The sequence below is a fragment of the Rutilus rutilus genome, assembly GCF_951802725.1.
Source record: "Rutilus rutilus genome assembly, chromosome: 23".
In the NCBI taxonomy this organism is placed as follows: domain Eukaryota; kingdom Metazoa; phylum Chordata; class Actinopteri; order Cypriniformes; family Leuciscidae; genus Rutilus; species Rutilus rutilus.
In genome coordinates, this window is record NC_140233.1 from 24,273,821 (window position 1) to 24,292,251 (window position 18,431).

Genomic DNA, 18,431 nt, shown 5'->3' on the forward strand with positions numbered 1-18,431 from the left:
ATGGGGACAATGAATGATGAATATGAATATGAATGCCTCATAAACAAAAACAAATGAATTTACAGAACTTGTTTTTTTCATTGCTCTTTAGGGTATTTCCATAGTTATTTTCATCACTCAAAAATGCTGTTATCTCGAAGGATTTGGTTTCTGTTATTAAAGTGGAAATAAACGGTGGGCAGAAAAATGAGAACAAAAGAGAAACCAGAGAATGATAGAACTGTCTTTTGATTTGTTTTCCAAAGGGTTAAACAGAAACCAAAATGGGATTTGAGTACACAATATATAGCACAAAGAAACCACAGCAACCGAAAACGAAAAATGACTACCACAGACCGACTGCATAGAAAACGTGTGCAACTTCTGTCAAGTTTATTATCACATTGTTGTTGTTCAGTTATTAAGTTAACAGTTGTCTCAAAATGGAAAAACCTAAAAACTAGATGTACGTAACACTATACACAGAGGCTTGTGCTGTAGAACTGAACGTCATGGATAAAACGATATCACTGAGCTAGAGTGTGTCCTGCTGAAACAAGACCAATGTCATGGCTGTATTGTGCATCAAAAATACTAAAATTCAACATTTTGAAATTTCACATAATCAGCATACTTCCATTAGAATGTTCACACACCAACAAAAAGCAAGAAAAAAAGAAAAGAAATCACCAATTAACATAATAATTCTTTAGACAGATCACCAGAGATTGAAAATAAGCTAGAGCTCTACTATGTTAGTGTATTTTTATTTTATTTTAAATGACACTTTCATATCTTTCCTCTTTAGGTTATTATTAAATGGTAATACATATGTTCTTTAAACTGGTTATCATTGTGCTGTCATTTAAAAATCTGCAAACACTGCTCTCTGTTTACTGTAGGTCCGGCTGGAAGGATTCCATAATGATGGCATTCTGCGGTCTTGAGCAATAATGACATGATGTTGAAGCAGTCGCTTCACATTCAGTTGTTGGCGGCGTCAGCATGCCTGATCCAGTTGTCTTCCTCAAACTCTTCCTCTGTTTCTTTGGGAGCTCTGGATCACAAATACACAAACATCAACGTTTATTTTGCACATACTGACTATCGAAAACTGACTATGGGGGCCATTGGCTTCTAAAATTAAATATTTAAGAGTCAAAAGACTTTTTGAGTTGCCAAATAACAGAATCACTCATAATTTGTTCATGCTCCAGTTTTGTGGATGAATGAATGAATTATGGAAGTTACAGATCTACAAAGTGATTTGAAGAACTAAAAGGAATATAACTGATTATAAAAAAATTAAAAAAGGCTCATAAGTAGGGCTGCCCCTGATTAAAGATGTTCTAGTGGACTAGTCGTCCTTCATTTAAACCATTAGTCGACTAATCTCACGTTTATATTAATTTAATTACTTAAATATACACTCACCTAAAGGATTATTAGGAACACCATACTAATACTGTGTTTGACCCCCTTTCGCCTTCAGAACTGCCTTAATTCTACGTGGCATTGATTCAACAAGGTGCTGAAAGCATTCTTTAGAAATGTTGGCCCATATTGATAGGATAGCATCTTGCAGTTGATGGAGATTTGTGGGATGCACATCCAGGGCACGAAGCTCCCGTTCCACCACATCCCATGCTCTATTGGGTTGAGATCTGGTGACTGTGGGGGCCATTTTAGTACAGTGAACTCATTGTCATGTTCAAGAAACCAATTTGAAATGATTCGAGCTTTGTGACATGGTGCATTATCCTGCTGGAAGTAGCCATCAGAGGATGGGTACATGGTGGTCATAAAGGGATGGACATGGTCAGAAACAATGCTCAGGTAGGCCGTGGCATTTAAACGATGCCCAATTGGCACTAAGGGGCCTAAAGTGTGCCAAGAAAACATCCCCCACACCATTACACCACCACCACCAGCCTGCACAGTGGTAACAAGGCATGATGGATCCATGTTCTCATTCTGTTTACGCCAAATTCTGACTCTACCATCTGAATGTCTCAACAGAAATCGAGACTCATCAGACCAGGCAACATTTTTCCAGTCTTCAACTGTCCAATTTTGGTGAGCTCGTGCAAATTGTAGCCTCTTTTTCCTATTTGTAGTGGAGATGAGTGGTACCCGGTGGGGTCTTCTGCTGTTGTAGCCCATCCGCCTCAAGGTTGTGCGTGTTGTGGCTTCACAAATGCTTTGCTGCATACCTCGGTTGTAACGAGGTCAGTCAAAGTTGCTCTTCTATCAGCTTGAATCAGTCGGCCCATTCTCCTCTGACCTCTAGCATCAAGGCATTTTCGCCCAAAGGACTGCCGCATACTGGATGTTTTTCCCTTTTCACACCATTCTTTGTAAACCCTAGAAATGGTTGTGCGTGAAAATCCCAGTAACTGAGCAGATTGTGAAATACTCAGACCGGCCCGTCTGGCACCAACAACCATGCCACGCTCAAAATTGCTTAAATCGCCTTTCTTTCCCATTCTGACATTCAGTTTGGAGTTCAGGAGATTGTCTTGACCAGGACCACACCCCTAAATGCATTGAAGCAACTGCCATGTGATTGGTTGATTAGATAATTGCATTAATGAGAAATTGAACAGGTGTTCCTAATAATCCTTTAGGTGAGTGTATACTGGAGGGAATACTAAACCATATATAGCCTATTACGCACTCAAGTGCAAGCCTAAACCTTGCCGGGAAGCACCAGCAAAAGTAATCATTATGAATGTGTCGGAAAAAATAGCAAGGAGACACTTAAATGATTTATGAATAAACTAGTGTATTCTGAGTCAGTGTCGGCTGAAAAGATGAAGTTGACGATGCTGACTCACCATCTCCGCTGTAGAGTGGACCTTTAGAGAGAAATGCACCTTTCATACGGATTTCATAATTCGTGTTCGATTTGAATTGGTTGGATTTAAAGCACTCCATGTCATGCAGTAAGTGCGCTATACTTCAGCTTCCTCACTCCGCACAAACACCTGGATATGCACATAATAGCGCATATTTATCTAGGTTGACGTTAGAGTGAGTGGACAAGTTACTTACATGTTTCAGATCATAATCCATATTTGAGGTCGATGTATAATAGGCGAACGTTTGGATTCTTTGCCGAAATACTGTAATTACCACAAGGACCCGCCGTTAACGATCTGTCCCTCACGGACTGCGTGACTTCACTATTTCCTGTGGAGTTTTTTTCCCTGTGACTAACTGACTAATATAATTTTGGTCGACGAAGCCTTTTCTTGTGTAATATGGACTATTAAGGGTCAGCCATACTCATAAGAGTCATTCATTGCAGTATTTTTTCATGGAACATTGATAGGAATGTTTGGGTGAAATATTCCTTTTATAGCAAATGTTAGTGTAGTGATTAACAAGACAAATTAAAATGGTACTTTGTTTAAAAAAATATTTCGCTGTACCTTATGTAGCGTGGTTCACACTTTCCCTGGACCACCTCCTTAGTCAGTTCCACAGCAATGATGTCAGACTGAGGCACCTCAAACATGGGCTCCAGCAAGAGCTTCTCCTGAAGAACCAGAGAATACACACATCAGAGACACTAGAAGAACATTCATAACTAGATTAATGTTTTCTGCTGTTTACCATGATGGAGCGGAGACCCCTGGCTCCTGTCTTCCGTTCCAGTGCATAACGGGCAATTGCCCTTAATGCATCTGGGGTTACATTCAGCTCACACTGGCAAAAAAAAAATCATAAAACCAGAAGATAAATAACTAGATTTGAAAGTGCCCATAATGTCACGTGTGTGATATACATACTTTATCCATACTGAAGAGGGCCTGATATTGAGGGACCACTGCGTTACGAGGCTCGGTAAGAATCTGCACCAGCATCTCCTCGTCCAGACTGTGCAGTGGGACCACCACAGGCAGACGGCCCACAAACTCTGGGATCATGCCGAACTCGATGAGGTCCCGTGCTTCAACGTGCCGCAGGAGCCGGTCCTTTTCCTCAATCTCTGCCATTGCGTCCACTTCATTCCCTGAACTGTTGGCCAGATCTGCAGCTGCTGCAGCTCTACGCCCTTTGCCCATGTTAGAGGGCGTCCCAAAACCAAGATACTGTAGGGCACAAGAAGAATCTATAACACACTGAGAGTCAAACAACCTGCAAATAATTGTACTGTAGAAAACTCACCTTTTCATTCTTCCTCCGGCTGATGATTCGGTCCAGCCCGTTGAAAGCTCCCGATGCCACAAACAGGATGTTGGTTGTGTCCACTTGCACTGTCTCTCCTCTCAACTTCCTGCTGTTCTTCTCTGGGACACTAACGACTGTTCCCTCAAGCAGTTTCAGCAAACCCTGCAGACACACACAAACTTCAACATCGACAATAATCACAGAGATTACACAGTACAGGAAATATAATCCCGCCAGGCCTTTCTGTTGCTTGTGGCACAGTGAATTACTAGATTCTTCTGTCTATCCTATTCTGCATTGGGCATCACAGGAACTTCTCTTTGCTGGTTTGTGTCCTACTTCACAGGTCAATCCTTCGAGGTCACATCAGCTACAGTAGGCCACCGAGGTACCTCAAGGTTCAGTTCTTGGTCCGCTTCTTTTTTGTCAATATTCACAATACAACTGGGACCATTCATTAAGACACACTGTTTTTCAAGCTTTTTAGCTTAACCTATTGTTGCCTCTCAACCAGTGTATGTGTATCAACAAATATTGACTTGATGGAATCTTGCCCTGGATGCAACTCAACCTAGACAAGATAATTCAACACAATACCATTATTTAGCAAGTAGGTCAGCATCCTGAATGAACCCAGTCACACTTCTTAAGCTCATTTCACCGTTTGATATAAGTTGCCCACATTGTCTGGATCTGTCAGATTCCAGTGAGAGAGCAGCCCCCTTTATTATTGATCATTTTATTTTTTTATGTTAATTTTCATATTAAATCCAGTAATGTACAATGTTCGCTAACCAGGCACAATATAACACGTTTCCAGAGACATGTCATTTTTCTGTCCACTAAAATGGTCCAGAAATTATAAAGTTGGTATTGGAAAACCCCTTTTTTTAACTTCTTTGTTTAATGAATTAACCCTTTAAGCTACAGTTATATGGAAGAGAAATCCAACTGACCAACAAACATTTCTGTTGTTTATTTTGCTCGTAGCTCTTTAGATTTACATTTACATAATGTGATGATGAGTTAACCAATAACTAAAATTGCACACATTTTAGTACACTACTTATTTATCAGTAGTTGTAAAACAAAATACATTAATTTATGTCTACGCAACATTCCTGACGTTCGTTCAGACACAGTGACTCTGATAAGAGATTTACAGCAGTGTGAAGTAGTTCAGTAGGCCAATAGCTGGCAGTGACGGCATCACACAGCTTTGGGAGAGATGAATGTGGTTGAAATTGAATCACGTACCTGCTGAACTCCTTCCCCCCCGACATCTCTCAGCTGATGAATTCCAGGAACACTGCCGATCTTATCCACCTCATCCAGGAACACTATGCCTGCAAGAGAACGCAAACGACAAATCACAGACAAGGGTTCATTTTTAACTCTAAAAACAGAAAGAGGAATCAAAATGTTTCAGTGAAATGTTTAAAGGTCAAGCATGTTGGTGTTTTATACTAGTCAACTTCTGTTCCTCATAATGAAAGAATATGTCATTGCTTAATAAATTAAGTTTTTATATAGTTGGGCGGCATTATTTTAGTGTGCTTGCTTCACTGGAATGCAGAACATAAATGTACAAAGTTATAAAAGTACGTCATCAGTCTGGCCATCTTCAGCTCCATGAAACCATTCGTTACTACAGTAAAACATATTTTATGGCACACATTTGTTAAATACCTTCTCTAATGCACACCAATTAAATCAGTTACGGTTTACTGACACGGATTTACGGAAACGACTAAAAACGCTGTATTATTCATGCCAGGCCAGTAGTTGATGTTACTTTGTAAAGAAACACTACACGCCTATAAACTGAACACGTAACATGCATGTTTTTGTAATTTACAAAGAGACGATAACAATTCTGTTTTAAAAAACATGCACTTTGAAGCCCGTTTTAAAAAGTGTGCAATTTTCAGGCTTACAAAACGCTGTGGTTGTGCAAACAAGTGGTTCCCAAACTGGGATATGTGAGGTGACAGAGGGGGTACATGAACACAATGCTGAGTTTTGCCGTTCATTAAATTCTACTCCATCTTTAAATAACATTAAAACCGAGCATGTATTTCTAACAGGCAAAATGACGCATCTAGTATAAAATTGGGAACATTATAGTGCCGTAAAAAGTCAAATACATGACAATCAAATGACCTCATCAAAACCGACTGCATCCACACAGCACTGTGCACATGATAGTTTGCGTCTTAGCAAATCACGCTACAATACTGCCATTCTCAACAATGTACCTTTGTAAAAGTGGGGATTTAGCACTTACTAGCAAAAAGAACAAATATAGTCTAATAGTCTAATATAGGACTGTGCGTAAAGATCGATTTAAGACTCAAACTCTCTTCGATGTTGATCATATATTATACGAGCAAGAATGCAGTTTTTCCCGAATATGTGACATTGATTTTCAAACTAAATATATTGAGTTCAACAAAAAAACAAAAAGGTAATTTTAAGTTGCATGCATTTTAAACAAAGCATTGTCAATGTTGTTCGCTATAGTTCCAATGAAAGCCACAGCAGAACTGTTGTGCATCTCCAACACACAGTGGTGTTTTGTTACTCATGAATCAGTAGGTCAATAGGTGTGTTTGACTTGAAGCGAGGCTGTGCAGACGGATCGGTGTGTGACATCAATGTACCGTGCGAGCGACTGGAAAGCATACGCAGCCGTCTGCTCTCTAACTGCTCTCGCGGTGCTTTAATGTCACACACCGATTAGTCTGCGCAGACCGCTTCAAGTTGAACACACCTCAACGGCCCATTCATAAATACAGACTCTTGCTTTGTTACTGAATGAATGACCTACTGTCGGTTTTAGTTCAATAATTAAAAGCATCGTTTCGTTTTTTACCATAATTTCATATTTCTCTATTGAACATTTTTATTTAAAGTCCCCCTGTGGTGAAGATTAAGCTTTTAATGTTGTTTATATGTCTATGTGGTGTTTTTTTATATACTTTAAGACAAACCATATACAAATTCATAAGTCGACACCATTGCTGAGTATTTTCTCCTTAAAACTGCAGTGAACCAAAGACAGTCTCAAAAACACGCTTTGAAATCGCTGGTGTTTCTGATGTCACAAACTACCTTGTAACCAATCAGATCAACGTGATCGTCAACCAGTGGATCTCTGAGCTGAGTGAGTGAGTGGAGGCGGGGCTCATTTGCATATTCATAGAACCGCGTATATTAAATGAGGCAAGGGTGTCGAGTTACATTCAAGCTATTTTAAGGCATGAAGATTTTTTTTTCAAGGAAAAATTATTTACTACAGGGGGACTTTAAAACAATATCTAAAACATTATTTATGGCATTGTAACTGCATTCATGCCACCTCTGAGCAGCATTAAACAGTGTTTAAAGACATGTAGATGCAGCTTGTGCCACTGCAGTGTAAATATGGCTTTTGTTGATACTGATTTCATTTGATTTAAATTATTTATTTAATTTAATTTATTGCTTTATTTATTATATTAATAAATTTGACAAAACATGACATACATTTAATTGGAAATTAGAAAAACTTTGCGTTCTAAAGGTACCTGAAAATCAATTTAAGGGTGAAAATATTGTCCCTTAATGGAAAAAGCGTAACTGCAGTGTAAGTGGAAGAGAGGGGGTTCGAGAAGGATGATAAATGCCTCAGGGGGTTCGCCACTCTAAAAAGCTTGGGAACCACTGGTGTAAATGAACGGCCAAATGCATTACAGCGTTTTTAGTTGAAAACGGTGTCATGTTGAGGTGTTAAGATGAAGTGTGAGAGTCTGACCTTGCTGGGCTTTCTCAACAGAGTAGTTGGCATCCTGCAGAAGTTTGGCAATGACAGATTCGATGTCCTCGCCTACATATCCCGCCTGGGTCAGGGTGGTGCAATCGCAGATGGCGAAGGGCACATCCAAGCATTTGGCCAGAGTCTGAGCCAGCAGGGTTTTACCTGGTTCAATGTGAACAATATCACGAAAGGATTAACACAATTTCAAGCTTCAATAAACATCAAAATGAGCAAATTTCATTCATTTTATTTTTCTATTCAGACATGGCACAGATTATTTTTGCTGATATTGTAACACTAGTTTTGAGGTTTTCTCTCATAGAGATTAGAGTATGACACTTTTAGCAGTCCTCCTGCTCAGTCTGGTTCTTGTCCTGTCTTTAATACTACAGTAGTGATAAAATATGAAAGGATGATGAATCAAATAAACGATTTATTTCACCCGCACAAAATATAAGATAAAAATAATATTTTGCATAAAGAAAATGAAGCATATTTTATGGCCATTAAGATTTTTTGCATTATTTTCATAGAAATTAAGCACATTTCTCCTAAATTCCTAATTATCATGATACATTTTTTATTCATTTTTTATCATTACTGCAATACAAATCCTGTTGTTTTTATTATAATTAACTTTAGTGCAACAAATACTACCATGAATATTTTAACTTACAAATGTAATCTACAGTCTACAATTTAAATTACATTGTCTATTCCGTTATGGTAATGAAAATATGAGCGGAAGTTAGCTTAACTGTCATAAACATATAGAACGGGGGGGGATCTTATTGGTATGCATTTTTTTTACATTTTTCAACATGAAAATGTTCATTAATGCTTCGAAACATTTTCATATTTGGGGTATTTTCCTTGGTATTTTCATGAGGTTCACAGTAAAATATAAATTGGATAAATATTTATCAATATAGCCATTCAAGTTCAGGCAGCTGTTCATTTAAATTGTAAATGGTGGATCCTCGTTCCTTCGGGTTGTCTACAAGAAGCTATGCACCAGTTATTGTAAAAAATTGTCCACAAGATGGTGCAATAAAGTGCTATGTGGAAACCCTGTACTAACCTGATCCAGTAGGTCCCAGCAGCACAACATTGCTTTTCTCCAGTTTGATTTCAGTGTGGGTGGAGTCAAGCACGTCCCCGCCCCTTTTGTCTTGAGGAGCTTGCTGATTGGTCTGCTGCTGAACCGATGCACCCAGAGCGTTGCCATGGGGACTGATGCCAGCGATCTGAAGCAGCTCTGAAAGAACAGCGCCACCACTTCACTTCATCTCAATCCAGTAAAGCATGTGTAGTTTATTTAAACACAGAAATGCAACATGACTCCACATGAATTCTGCTGTCAACGCTGAACTCCTGTGGGCTAAATCTCTCTAAAAATATGAAATAACCAAACACAGATGTGGCTGAGATGTTGTTTCCTCAAACTTCTACTTTTGGTCAAGTATGGAATGTGCTATTTTTTTTTTTTTTTTTTTTTTTGTGGAAGGAAAAAAATTATAATTATTAATAATGGGGAAACTATTGCTTTAACAAAGATTTTAATTTTGAATCTATTTTTCATAAATAAGTCACTTTTATACCTGAGCTGACACATATCTTAATTTCATATCTCAGAATCTTAGGCTAGCTGTCACTCTTACTCAAACCATAATGACGTCATCAGACTGGCCTAGTTTCCAGAGCGTGTCCAGTATGAGCCAGACTGGGAGCCCTCCTACTGGCCCATCTCCACGCTATAAATAATGTGTGACATCGGAATGGGCAAAGACCATGTGCTGGCCAAGCTCAGACAGTAACTAGGACACTGAAACACTTTATCTAACTTTATGGAGGCGAGCGATGAGCCCAACTGATCCTGAAGCGGCCCGTATCGTTCACAGACGGCTGATATGTGTATATAAACATAAAAGTCATGTTGTGTCTTATAATGTTTGTATAACAAACCAATACAAAAGGTTCACTCCAGAAAATCAAAGGTGTTTCCTCTGATACGTTATTTTATGTAAAAAGTGAAGTATATTAAACAATCACTTACTTGTAAACCGGTATTCATCTTCACGCCTTCTGATCTCTAATTCTACAGAGAGAAGGACAGTCAAATTACTAACACTGCAAAATGAGTTGTGTAACAGTAACAGAAGGGGAAAGGTCAAAGTGTGACAGCATAGAACAGTGGTTCAACTTTTTTAAGAGCAACCATTTTTTTCTTTTTTTTTAATTGACGCGACCCATATATAGGGGTACAACCATTTACATTTAAACAAGTCAAGCCAAGCATAAGAATACTTGTATACAACTAGGCCAAAGGTGCATTTGACTTTATTCTCCTTTAAGCCACTAGATGGCACACAAATTCAGCTCAGCACTTTTCTTAACAACCGCTTTTGATGATGCACTGGCGGATCCTTGATGCAAAGTTGATTCTGCACTAATTTGATCTAGCTATATACGCAAGGATGCTAATTAACTGGTTAACCGACAGCAAGAGTTTTAACAAATTAATAGCCTACTATCGTTTGCTGCATGCTTAAAAAATCCCCTGCGTTGAGTGTTTGGGGCCGTGCGCTCTTATGTGTGTGTCTTGAGTGTTTGGGGCCGTGCGCTCTCTTATGTGTGAGTCTTGAGTGTTTGGGGCAGGGTGTCTGGATCCTGACACTTCTGTCTAATCCGCTTCCGGGGAGTCTGCTACACCATGGTCGGTGACAATGCCCCTGTCATGCGAGCGGAGGTCGCCACCTTACTGGCGAGGGGTGCTATCGAGACTGTCCCTCCAGCCAAAATGAAGTCCCTTCTACAGCCCCTACTTCATTACATCCAAGAAAACTGGTGGGTTACGGCCAATCCTGGACCTGCACGTCTGGAAAGGAGAACAAAAGATTCTCGGGGGAAGGAGTGGCCCTGCTACCATCTTCTGTGAAGAACTGATCGCCATCTCTGAGCAGCCCATCTCAGGGGCACCGCTTAGCCTGGTGGAGGCTGCTGCTGGGGCCGAGCGGGAGGGGCGGGAGCCGGCTGAGGGTTCTGTGCTGACGTCTGGGTGGAGGCAGCAGTGGGCCATCGGGGCAGAATATGTTTTATCGCCTCAGTCTGCTTCTGGGCGGTTGAGAACTGTTGGGCGAAGTCCTCGACCGCGCCGCCGAAAAGGCCAGCCTGGGAAATGGGAGTGTCGAGGAAGCGGGTTCACTCGGCATCTTGCATATCGGCCAGGTTGAGCCAGAGGTGTCTCTCCTGGACCACGTTTGTGGACATCACCTGGCCCAGGAAGCATGCGGTAACCTTCGTCAATCAGAGAGCGAGGTCGTGGCGGCACGCAGCTCATCAAAGAGCCCTGGGTCAGTCCTGCCCTCGTGCATGTCCCTGAGCATCTGTGCCTGATAGATCTGCCTTGGCATGCAAAGAGGCGGCTGCCTGCCCCGCAGCTCTATATGATTTCGCGACGAGAGTCGACGAAAACCTACAGGCTTTGGAGGGGTGCTTAGGGTCACCACGGGAGGAAGCGCTCTGAGGACACAGTTGCATTGCAACAGAATGTTCCACCAGGGGAACCCCAGTGTACCCTTTGGCAGCGGCCCCATCGAGGGGAGGAAAGGCGGAGAAGGTCGCCGAGCAATTGCGGGAAGACAATGGCGCCTTCCAGGACCTCGTGACCTCCTCATGCACTTCCGGGAAGAAGGTATTGGGAGCAGGCTAAGACCCAAAAACCAATCGTCCAGCCACGAGCGCTCAGGACAGGGTGGAGGGTTCCACTCGAGCCCGATGCTCTCGGCTGCCGGGAAAGCATGGCAGTCAACTCAGAATCTGACTCGGACAGTGCTGGCACGCCCGAAGGCGGCAGCACAGCCGAATCATCATCTCCTGAGGACTTCTGCCCACCTTGTGATGCTGAAATGTCTAAAGATTCTTAAAGGTGCAGCAAGCGATTTCTGAGAGAAACTGTTGATATTCGAAATCAACCCAAAGAAACACACTCTCCCTTCATTGCTCCGCCCCCAAAATACACAGACGCACAATGCCCGAGTACATCACACAAAGAGTGAAATGCACGCAAAAATTACAACAACATCATTGGTTCAGTGAAACATCAAAACCAATGTTACTCACATATGGAGCAGAAACAACACAACCTCTGCGTCTGTTTTTAAGCCTTCCCGCTTATGTCTCTCCAGCGCTGGAAAGCTTTGCTAATAATAACGTGGGTCCTAAAGCTCTTTCCTGATCATAACCCTTATTTTCAGTGATATTCCTCTGAGATTTTCTCTTTTGTAATGTCTCTCAGCCATCTCTCTCTCTACAGTCTTTCTTCTCTCTCTCCTCCCCCATCATGGGTAGATACACTTCTCACTGCTGACTGACTACAAGTGTGTTGTGCTGCTCGGTCTGATCCACTTTCTACAGCGTTTCTCAGAAATCGCTTAATGCAACTTTAAATCAAGATGACAGCAAATATAAAGTCTTGTTTTCTGTGATCAAACTGAAGCAAGTTTTTGATTAAAACAACAACAACAACAAATCTGCAAACTGGCTCAAGAAAAATGTACTTAATTCAAAAGGAAGTTTTCACAACTCATTGGACAGATATTTGTTCTTGCTTTAATCACAAACTCACTTAATTTTGTTGCATTTTTTAAGACTTCATTTTACATTTGTATCTCAACTAATTGAATCAAAGACATCTGCATTGGAAAACAGGACAAAAATACTGAGGAAGATATCATTTTTTGCAGTGCATGCAACATTTAATTACTTCCTGCTCTGGTTTAAGACCCTTTTAAGACCTTAATTTGAGTAAGAGTGAATTAAGAGTGAATTAAGACTTTTTAAGACCCGTACTGCTGTCAAAAGACTAAAATTAGTGATAACATTTTACAGAAAAATTCAATTTGTTACCATTAGTCAATGCATTAAATATCATGAGCAATGAATAACAATTTTGACAGCATTTTGGCAGCATTTCTATAGTGATTTTATGAATAAATGCTAGATCATGATAAAATACAAACCTCTGGGAGAGAGGGAACTCTGTTTCTCTGTTTCCGCTTGCTGTCGGCCCGCTGCTGGGAGGTTGTTGTTGATCCGTTTGTAATGATTATAGACGGCAACTGACAACACTTTCTTGGCGTACGACTGGCCAACAACAAATTTGTCAAGGTAGGCATAAATCTAAAGACGTTGAGACAAAAGAAGCCCATGTCAGATTTGTTGACTGCATTTCCAAGATTCCAATTCTGAGAACTGCTGTCACAGGATTGGCTTTTAGAGGTTTACTTTCAAAAAGTTGATTTAATTACACAAAAATGAACTAAGTTAATGCAATAATAATAACAGCACTGTGTATGGTGTGTTGGAATCGTACCTTTTTAGGAGGCGGAGGGGGTTTCTGAGCAAATGCAAATTTAACATGCTCAGAGCTCTCTGCTTCCTTGTTCAAACCTTTCTTGGAGTCAGTCTCAGACAGAACCACAAAGAAATGATGGCACTTTTCACATTTCACAAACCGTGTGGAGGCTGTATGGAGTAAAGACAAGACAGGTATTCAGTTAATGTAAAAACACAAGTGATTAGCATAGACATGAATACTAGGGTCCGTTTGGAAATATCTTTATTCTGTATTTAACATAGTTTGAGCAGTTAAAGGGTTAGTTCACCCTCGTGTCGTTCCAAACTTGTAAGACTTTCGTTCATCTTCAGAACACAAATTAAGATATTTTTAATGAAATCTGAGAGCTTTCTGTCCCTCCATTGACAGTTACGCAACTACCAATCTGACGCTTCAAAGAAATTCATAAAGAGATCTTAGAACTAATCCAAATGAATTGAGTGGTTTAGTCCAAATTTTCTGAAGAGACATGATCGCTGTATATGATGAACAGGTTTATTTTTGGCTGTTATTCACATACAAAATTCATCACATCACAAATTCATGCGAAACAGAAGCTCAAAGCATGTTTGCTTGACACATCGAACTAATCAGGTTCATTCTCATGTTACGCATCACGTTTGAGTTTCAGCAAGAACCAATGAGGTTCATTCTCGTGTTACGCATCACGTTTGAGTTTCAGCAAGAACCAATGAGGTTCATTCTCGTGTTACGCATCACGTTTGAGCTTCAGCAAGGGGTTTGTTCTCGCGCGTCATGCAAGTTTGTTTGAGCTTCTGTTTAGGTTCACTAATCAGTGTTTTTATGTGGATAAAAGCCCAAATTAAATCTGTTCATCATATAAAGTGATCGTGTCTCTTTGGACTAAACCGCTCAATTCATATGGATTAGTTTTACGATCTCTCTATGAACTTTTTGAGGCATCAAAGTTTCAGTTGCGTAGCTGTCAATGGAGGGACAGAAATCTCATCAAAAAGATCTTTATTTGTTTTCCGCAGGTAAAAAAAAAAAAGAGTATTTAATTTTTGGGTGAACTAACCCTTTAATATCATATATCATAATAATCTATACTGTATATACCATCGGTTTTCAATTGGCTTTGCTTCAGGACCCAGATTTTACTTTTGGCATCATGTGGAGATAAAACACATTATTTTTTACCAAAATTAAACAAAACATCCAGGTCAATGACGTGACGCTCACTCTTTTTCCTATCTTTTCATTTGTTAAAAGACACATTTTACGTATAAATTGCATTTTTAACAACTTGAATGCATCTATTCTATATTGGACATGGTTTTAAATTCTACATTTTTATATTTTATTGTAGGAATAATGTTGATAATGTGACGGACGGTGTTTCAACTGTCCTGAAATCACAATGATAAAAAAAAGAAAAAAAAGAAAAGTTAGTTAATAGCCCCTTTCACATGTACAGCCTATACTGGTAATGTTAACTGATCATGTGTGAACAGCACCTTTTAAAAAAATACCAGTAAATCAGTTCTGGTAATTTCCCAGTTTGAGAAGTTGTAACATTACCAGTAAATTACCGGTATGATGCCGAGGGTAAACAAAGTACAAGGTCAAAGCGCGCTGACGTAAGAAGTCTGCTTTGGGACAATAATAAAGTGTGTCGAAGCTGTTTATGGTAAGTTGTGTTTCTATGTGAACTAGCTGAAGGGAGTGGATTTACAATCCTCTTTTTGTATTTTATACAATAATGAATTGGAAATCGTAGTTTTCTTAAAACCAGTGCGTCTATTCTGATATTTCTTACAGCAATGTCTGTATTTTGTATCTGAGAGGTGACTGAGGATCTGACCCATGTCAGGAATGCAGTGACAGTGTTTACTCATTTAGCCCGGCTTACAGAGAATAAATATGTACTTGTTTTGTAATTTGATTAATTTGGTTGTATGAGCAAATTACTTTTTAAAAAGAGAATTGTCAGTTTGAACTTTATTCTGCTGTTCTCATGATAGCTACATGAGAGACATGTCAGGACAACTGTGTCTATAAGGTGATGAAGGTCAATAACACACTACATGTATTCATAAACACATGAATACTCTGCATGTGTAATTCTTTTAAGGGTTTATATCACCATTGGTCACTATATGTTAAACTATGAGAGTGAATCATGTGTAGAAGTTTTATCAGTGCTCTGTGTGGATGTAGATTTCATGTTCTGTTCCAGTGAAGTCCTGACTCAGCCTTGAATCATGAAAAATATCGCCTATGTTTTATCTAATTGTGTATGCGGGGGTTGTTTACTATTATTAGACGCATTGTACCATGCTAGTTATTATAGAAAATGTTTACTTCATAGTTACACAACATTAACTTTTCTTAAAAAATGGCATTACTATTTTTACAAAATCATATAAAACCAACAAACAGATATTTCTAGAACATGGCACATGTGTTTTAAACTAGATTTTTCATTCCTTTTAACATGCTTTTCTTCCGTCATTGATCTGCCCTTAAAATGGCAACACTGTAATGCACAACTGAATGCTAATATGGAATCTAGTACTTTATTTCTATGGTTATTACTAAAACATAATGCACATCAAATACTCGATACTTACACACTAAAGTCTCCACATGTGTACAAGGATCTCCACATTTGGGACACCTCAGCTGACTGCCACCCTTCCCTGCACCCCCACCGCCTGACGCCCGCTTTCCACCCGCCTCAGTTACGCCCTTCTGCAAACAGCATCAGCAGCTATGAAGACTTTATACATCCAACAAACATTCACGTAAACGTAGAAAACTCGACGAGATGATGACCTTTCCGCCGTCGCCATCTCTGGGTGAGCTTTCTTTAGAGGCGAAACACACTGCTGTTTGTGAAAACGATCGGTTGAGCACGAACAGAGGTAGATGAACTTCATCACACACTGGTCTAGTGAGGCTGAAGAGCTGAACATGTGAACGAGAGAAACCTGCAACGAAAAGACACCAATTAAATCCGTTCGAGCACACTTGATGGTATTACCTGTTATTGAGTTTGCCACTAAAAATACAACCACTTGTGAAAAAGAAGTGTGCTTTAATTGCATTGAATGTGTACTTGAAGAGGTGTATTTACTTTTTTTACAGATAATATAATAATAATGAAATAAAAGGTCACTTAAGTGTACTGAAGAGAGTACTGTGTTTCGTAACACACTTTAGTCTTTTAAAAAGTGCACTTTGTAATGTCAAATTAATAGTTTTACTTTAAAAAACATTTTAAATCATGGTTACAGTGCTTTAACCGTATTTTAAAGAAAATAACATTATTTATGAAATTATATATTTCAATCTTAAGTGGGTCAAAAACACTCAAGTTCAGCTAACTGTTTTCAATATAGATTTTAACTATAATACATTTTCATTTAATTGTAAGTGTCCAAAACATTTAGGTTTACATTTAGTTCACACATTGTATGTTATTTCCAAAACAAGTACTCTTTTTTTTAAAGTATGCTAAAGCGTATTTCTATTTCACACGGAGTACGACTGGTTTAAACAACATTGTAATATCGTGTACTTGTGTGTTATTGATGCTGCAACCATCACCTCAGACACAGACAAAGGTCATAAAAACATAACAATCGTGAAAACAACAAAAAATCAATACAATTAGACCCTATTAAGAAACACCACTAATACAGTGATGTAAACATTAGTCGTAATGAATGTATGAAAGAATAATAATACTAACACACTGTCTGTTGATTTATCTTGTGTTGGCTGTGTTTCAAAATGTAGAGCTGCCTATCTAGACATCTTTATGGATATTATAGGCAACTTTCGAGGATGCCAATGATTGAATGACTGAATGTTCAAGCATGTAAAGCACATACTGATATTTAAATGTTCAAATTGAATAATTAAGCATGTCAGTGATATTCAAATGTTTGTATTGAACATTTGAGTGCAACTATGGTGCAAAATGCTCAAAAATACTTTGAATTGAATGATGGAGCGCAGTAATGCCCCAAAATACCAGGATCCGATGCTGCATATGATTGGCAAAATGCTTTTAACTGAACATTACCATTAATTATTACAATTATTATGCAAACATTATTGTATTAAACTGTCGATTTTATGTTAGCAAAAATGCTGGCTAGGTAGGCAGCTCACTAGGTTTTGACAATCTATGTGTCAAGTAAACACATGATGTCACTAGAACGTTTGTATTTGGTTATTGTTTAGGGTTTGTTTTTTTACAACAATACTTTGCATGTGTTTATATGGTTGACTCACCTTTATGAACTGACTTTATAATCACCCTCGCTGCAGGTCTGCATGAACAGGACATATTTCAAAGCAGATCTGGTGAGAAAAATAATAAGAGTCTAAATTAAATGAGGTTACACATATAGGTTACAGTATTACTTATATAATGCCACAAATAAAGTAGTGGCAAAGTGCTGTCAGATATAATTGTCATTCAATCATTACAAGGCCTATAACTACACGACGTGTCATATATTTTATGAAATGAAAAGTTTACACCAACATGTATAGCGTTAATGCCGAAAGCTGTAATAAGACAGTACAGTGCTCAACTACACACGCGCTAACGGCAGACATACTTACTGGAACTCACTGTCCGAGTTTCCTCTAAACACGACTTCTCTTTCACGACTCGAATCTGACACTAGGATCTGAGCAGAATAAAAGGTTTAAGAAGTTTCATGCCAATGTCAGTGTCTGCGGGTCTCATAAAAAGATGTTAGATGAAGTTTGGTGTTGATCAGTGTGATATAACCTCTGCTGTCATGAAGTGTGTCAGCGTGACGTACATAGCCAGATAGAAGTCTGTTTGTGTCACGTGATCGCGAAGGGGCGGAGCCTTGAGCCTGGCTATTTCCTGTGAGGCAGAACTTCCTCCAGGGGGCGCTTGAGAAACACAAATCCTCCGCTGAGACCATAGACAGTATATAAACGGGCTGAGACGCATTCAAATATTTTGACAAAATAAAACAAATAAACAAATCATGTTTTGCTATTATGAATATGATATCGTTTTGAAATCGTTTAAATAGCTTTTAAGGGATTTTTATTTATTTGATA

At 39.2% G+C, this 18,431-nt stretch overlaps 1 protein-coding gene across 1 annotated transcript; it reads right to left on the bottom strand.

Annotated features, from left to right (window-relative positions):
* Positions 1-340: 340 nt before the first annotated feature.
* Positions 341-18,178, bottom strand: clpxb (caseinolytic mitochondrial matrix peptidase chaperone subunit Xb). The gene is made up of 16 exons (XM_084397891.1): positions 18,127-18,178; positions 17,955-18,022; positions 17,619-17,687; positions 16,152-16,306; positions 15,947-16,067; positions 13,329-13,480; positions 12,976-13,135; positions 10,011-10,052; positions 9,036-9,212; positions 7,952-8,116; positions 5,413-5,501; positions 4,153-4,317; positions 3,774-4,076; positions 3,598-3,690; positions 3,414-3,520; positions 341-1,036 (listed from the first exon to the last, which is right to left on the bottom strand). The coding sequence occupies exons 3-16, from the start codon at positions 17,671-17,673 to the stop codon at positions 964-966; spliced, it is 1,857 nt and encodes a 618-aa protein (XP_084254017.1). The 5' UTR covers positions 17,674-17,687; positions 17,955-18,022; positions 18,127-18,178; the 3' UTR covers positions 341-963.
* Positions 18,179-18,431: the final 253 nt, after the last annotated feature.

Coding starts and splice junctions, on each gene's coding strand:
- clpxb (XM_084397891.1), bottom strand. CDS start 17,673: ATGTCCTGTTCATGCAGACCTGCAGCGAGGGTGATTATAAAGTCAGTT. Junction 16,307..17,618: donor TATAAAGTCAGTTCATAAAG/GTGAGTCAACCA, acceptor TTTTCGTTGCAG/GTTTCTCTCGTTCACATGTT. Junction 10,053..12,975: donor GAGTTCCCTCTCTCCCAGAG/GTTTGTATTTTA, acceptor TTCTCTCTGTAG/AATTAGAGATCAGAAGGCGT.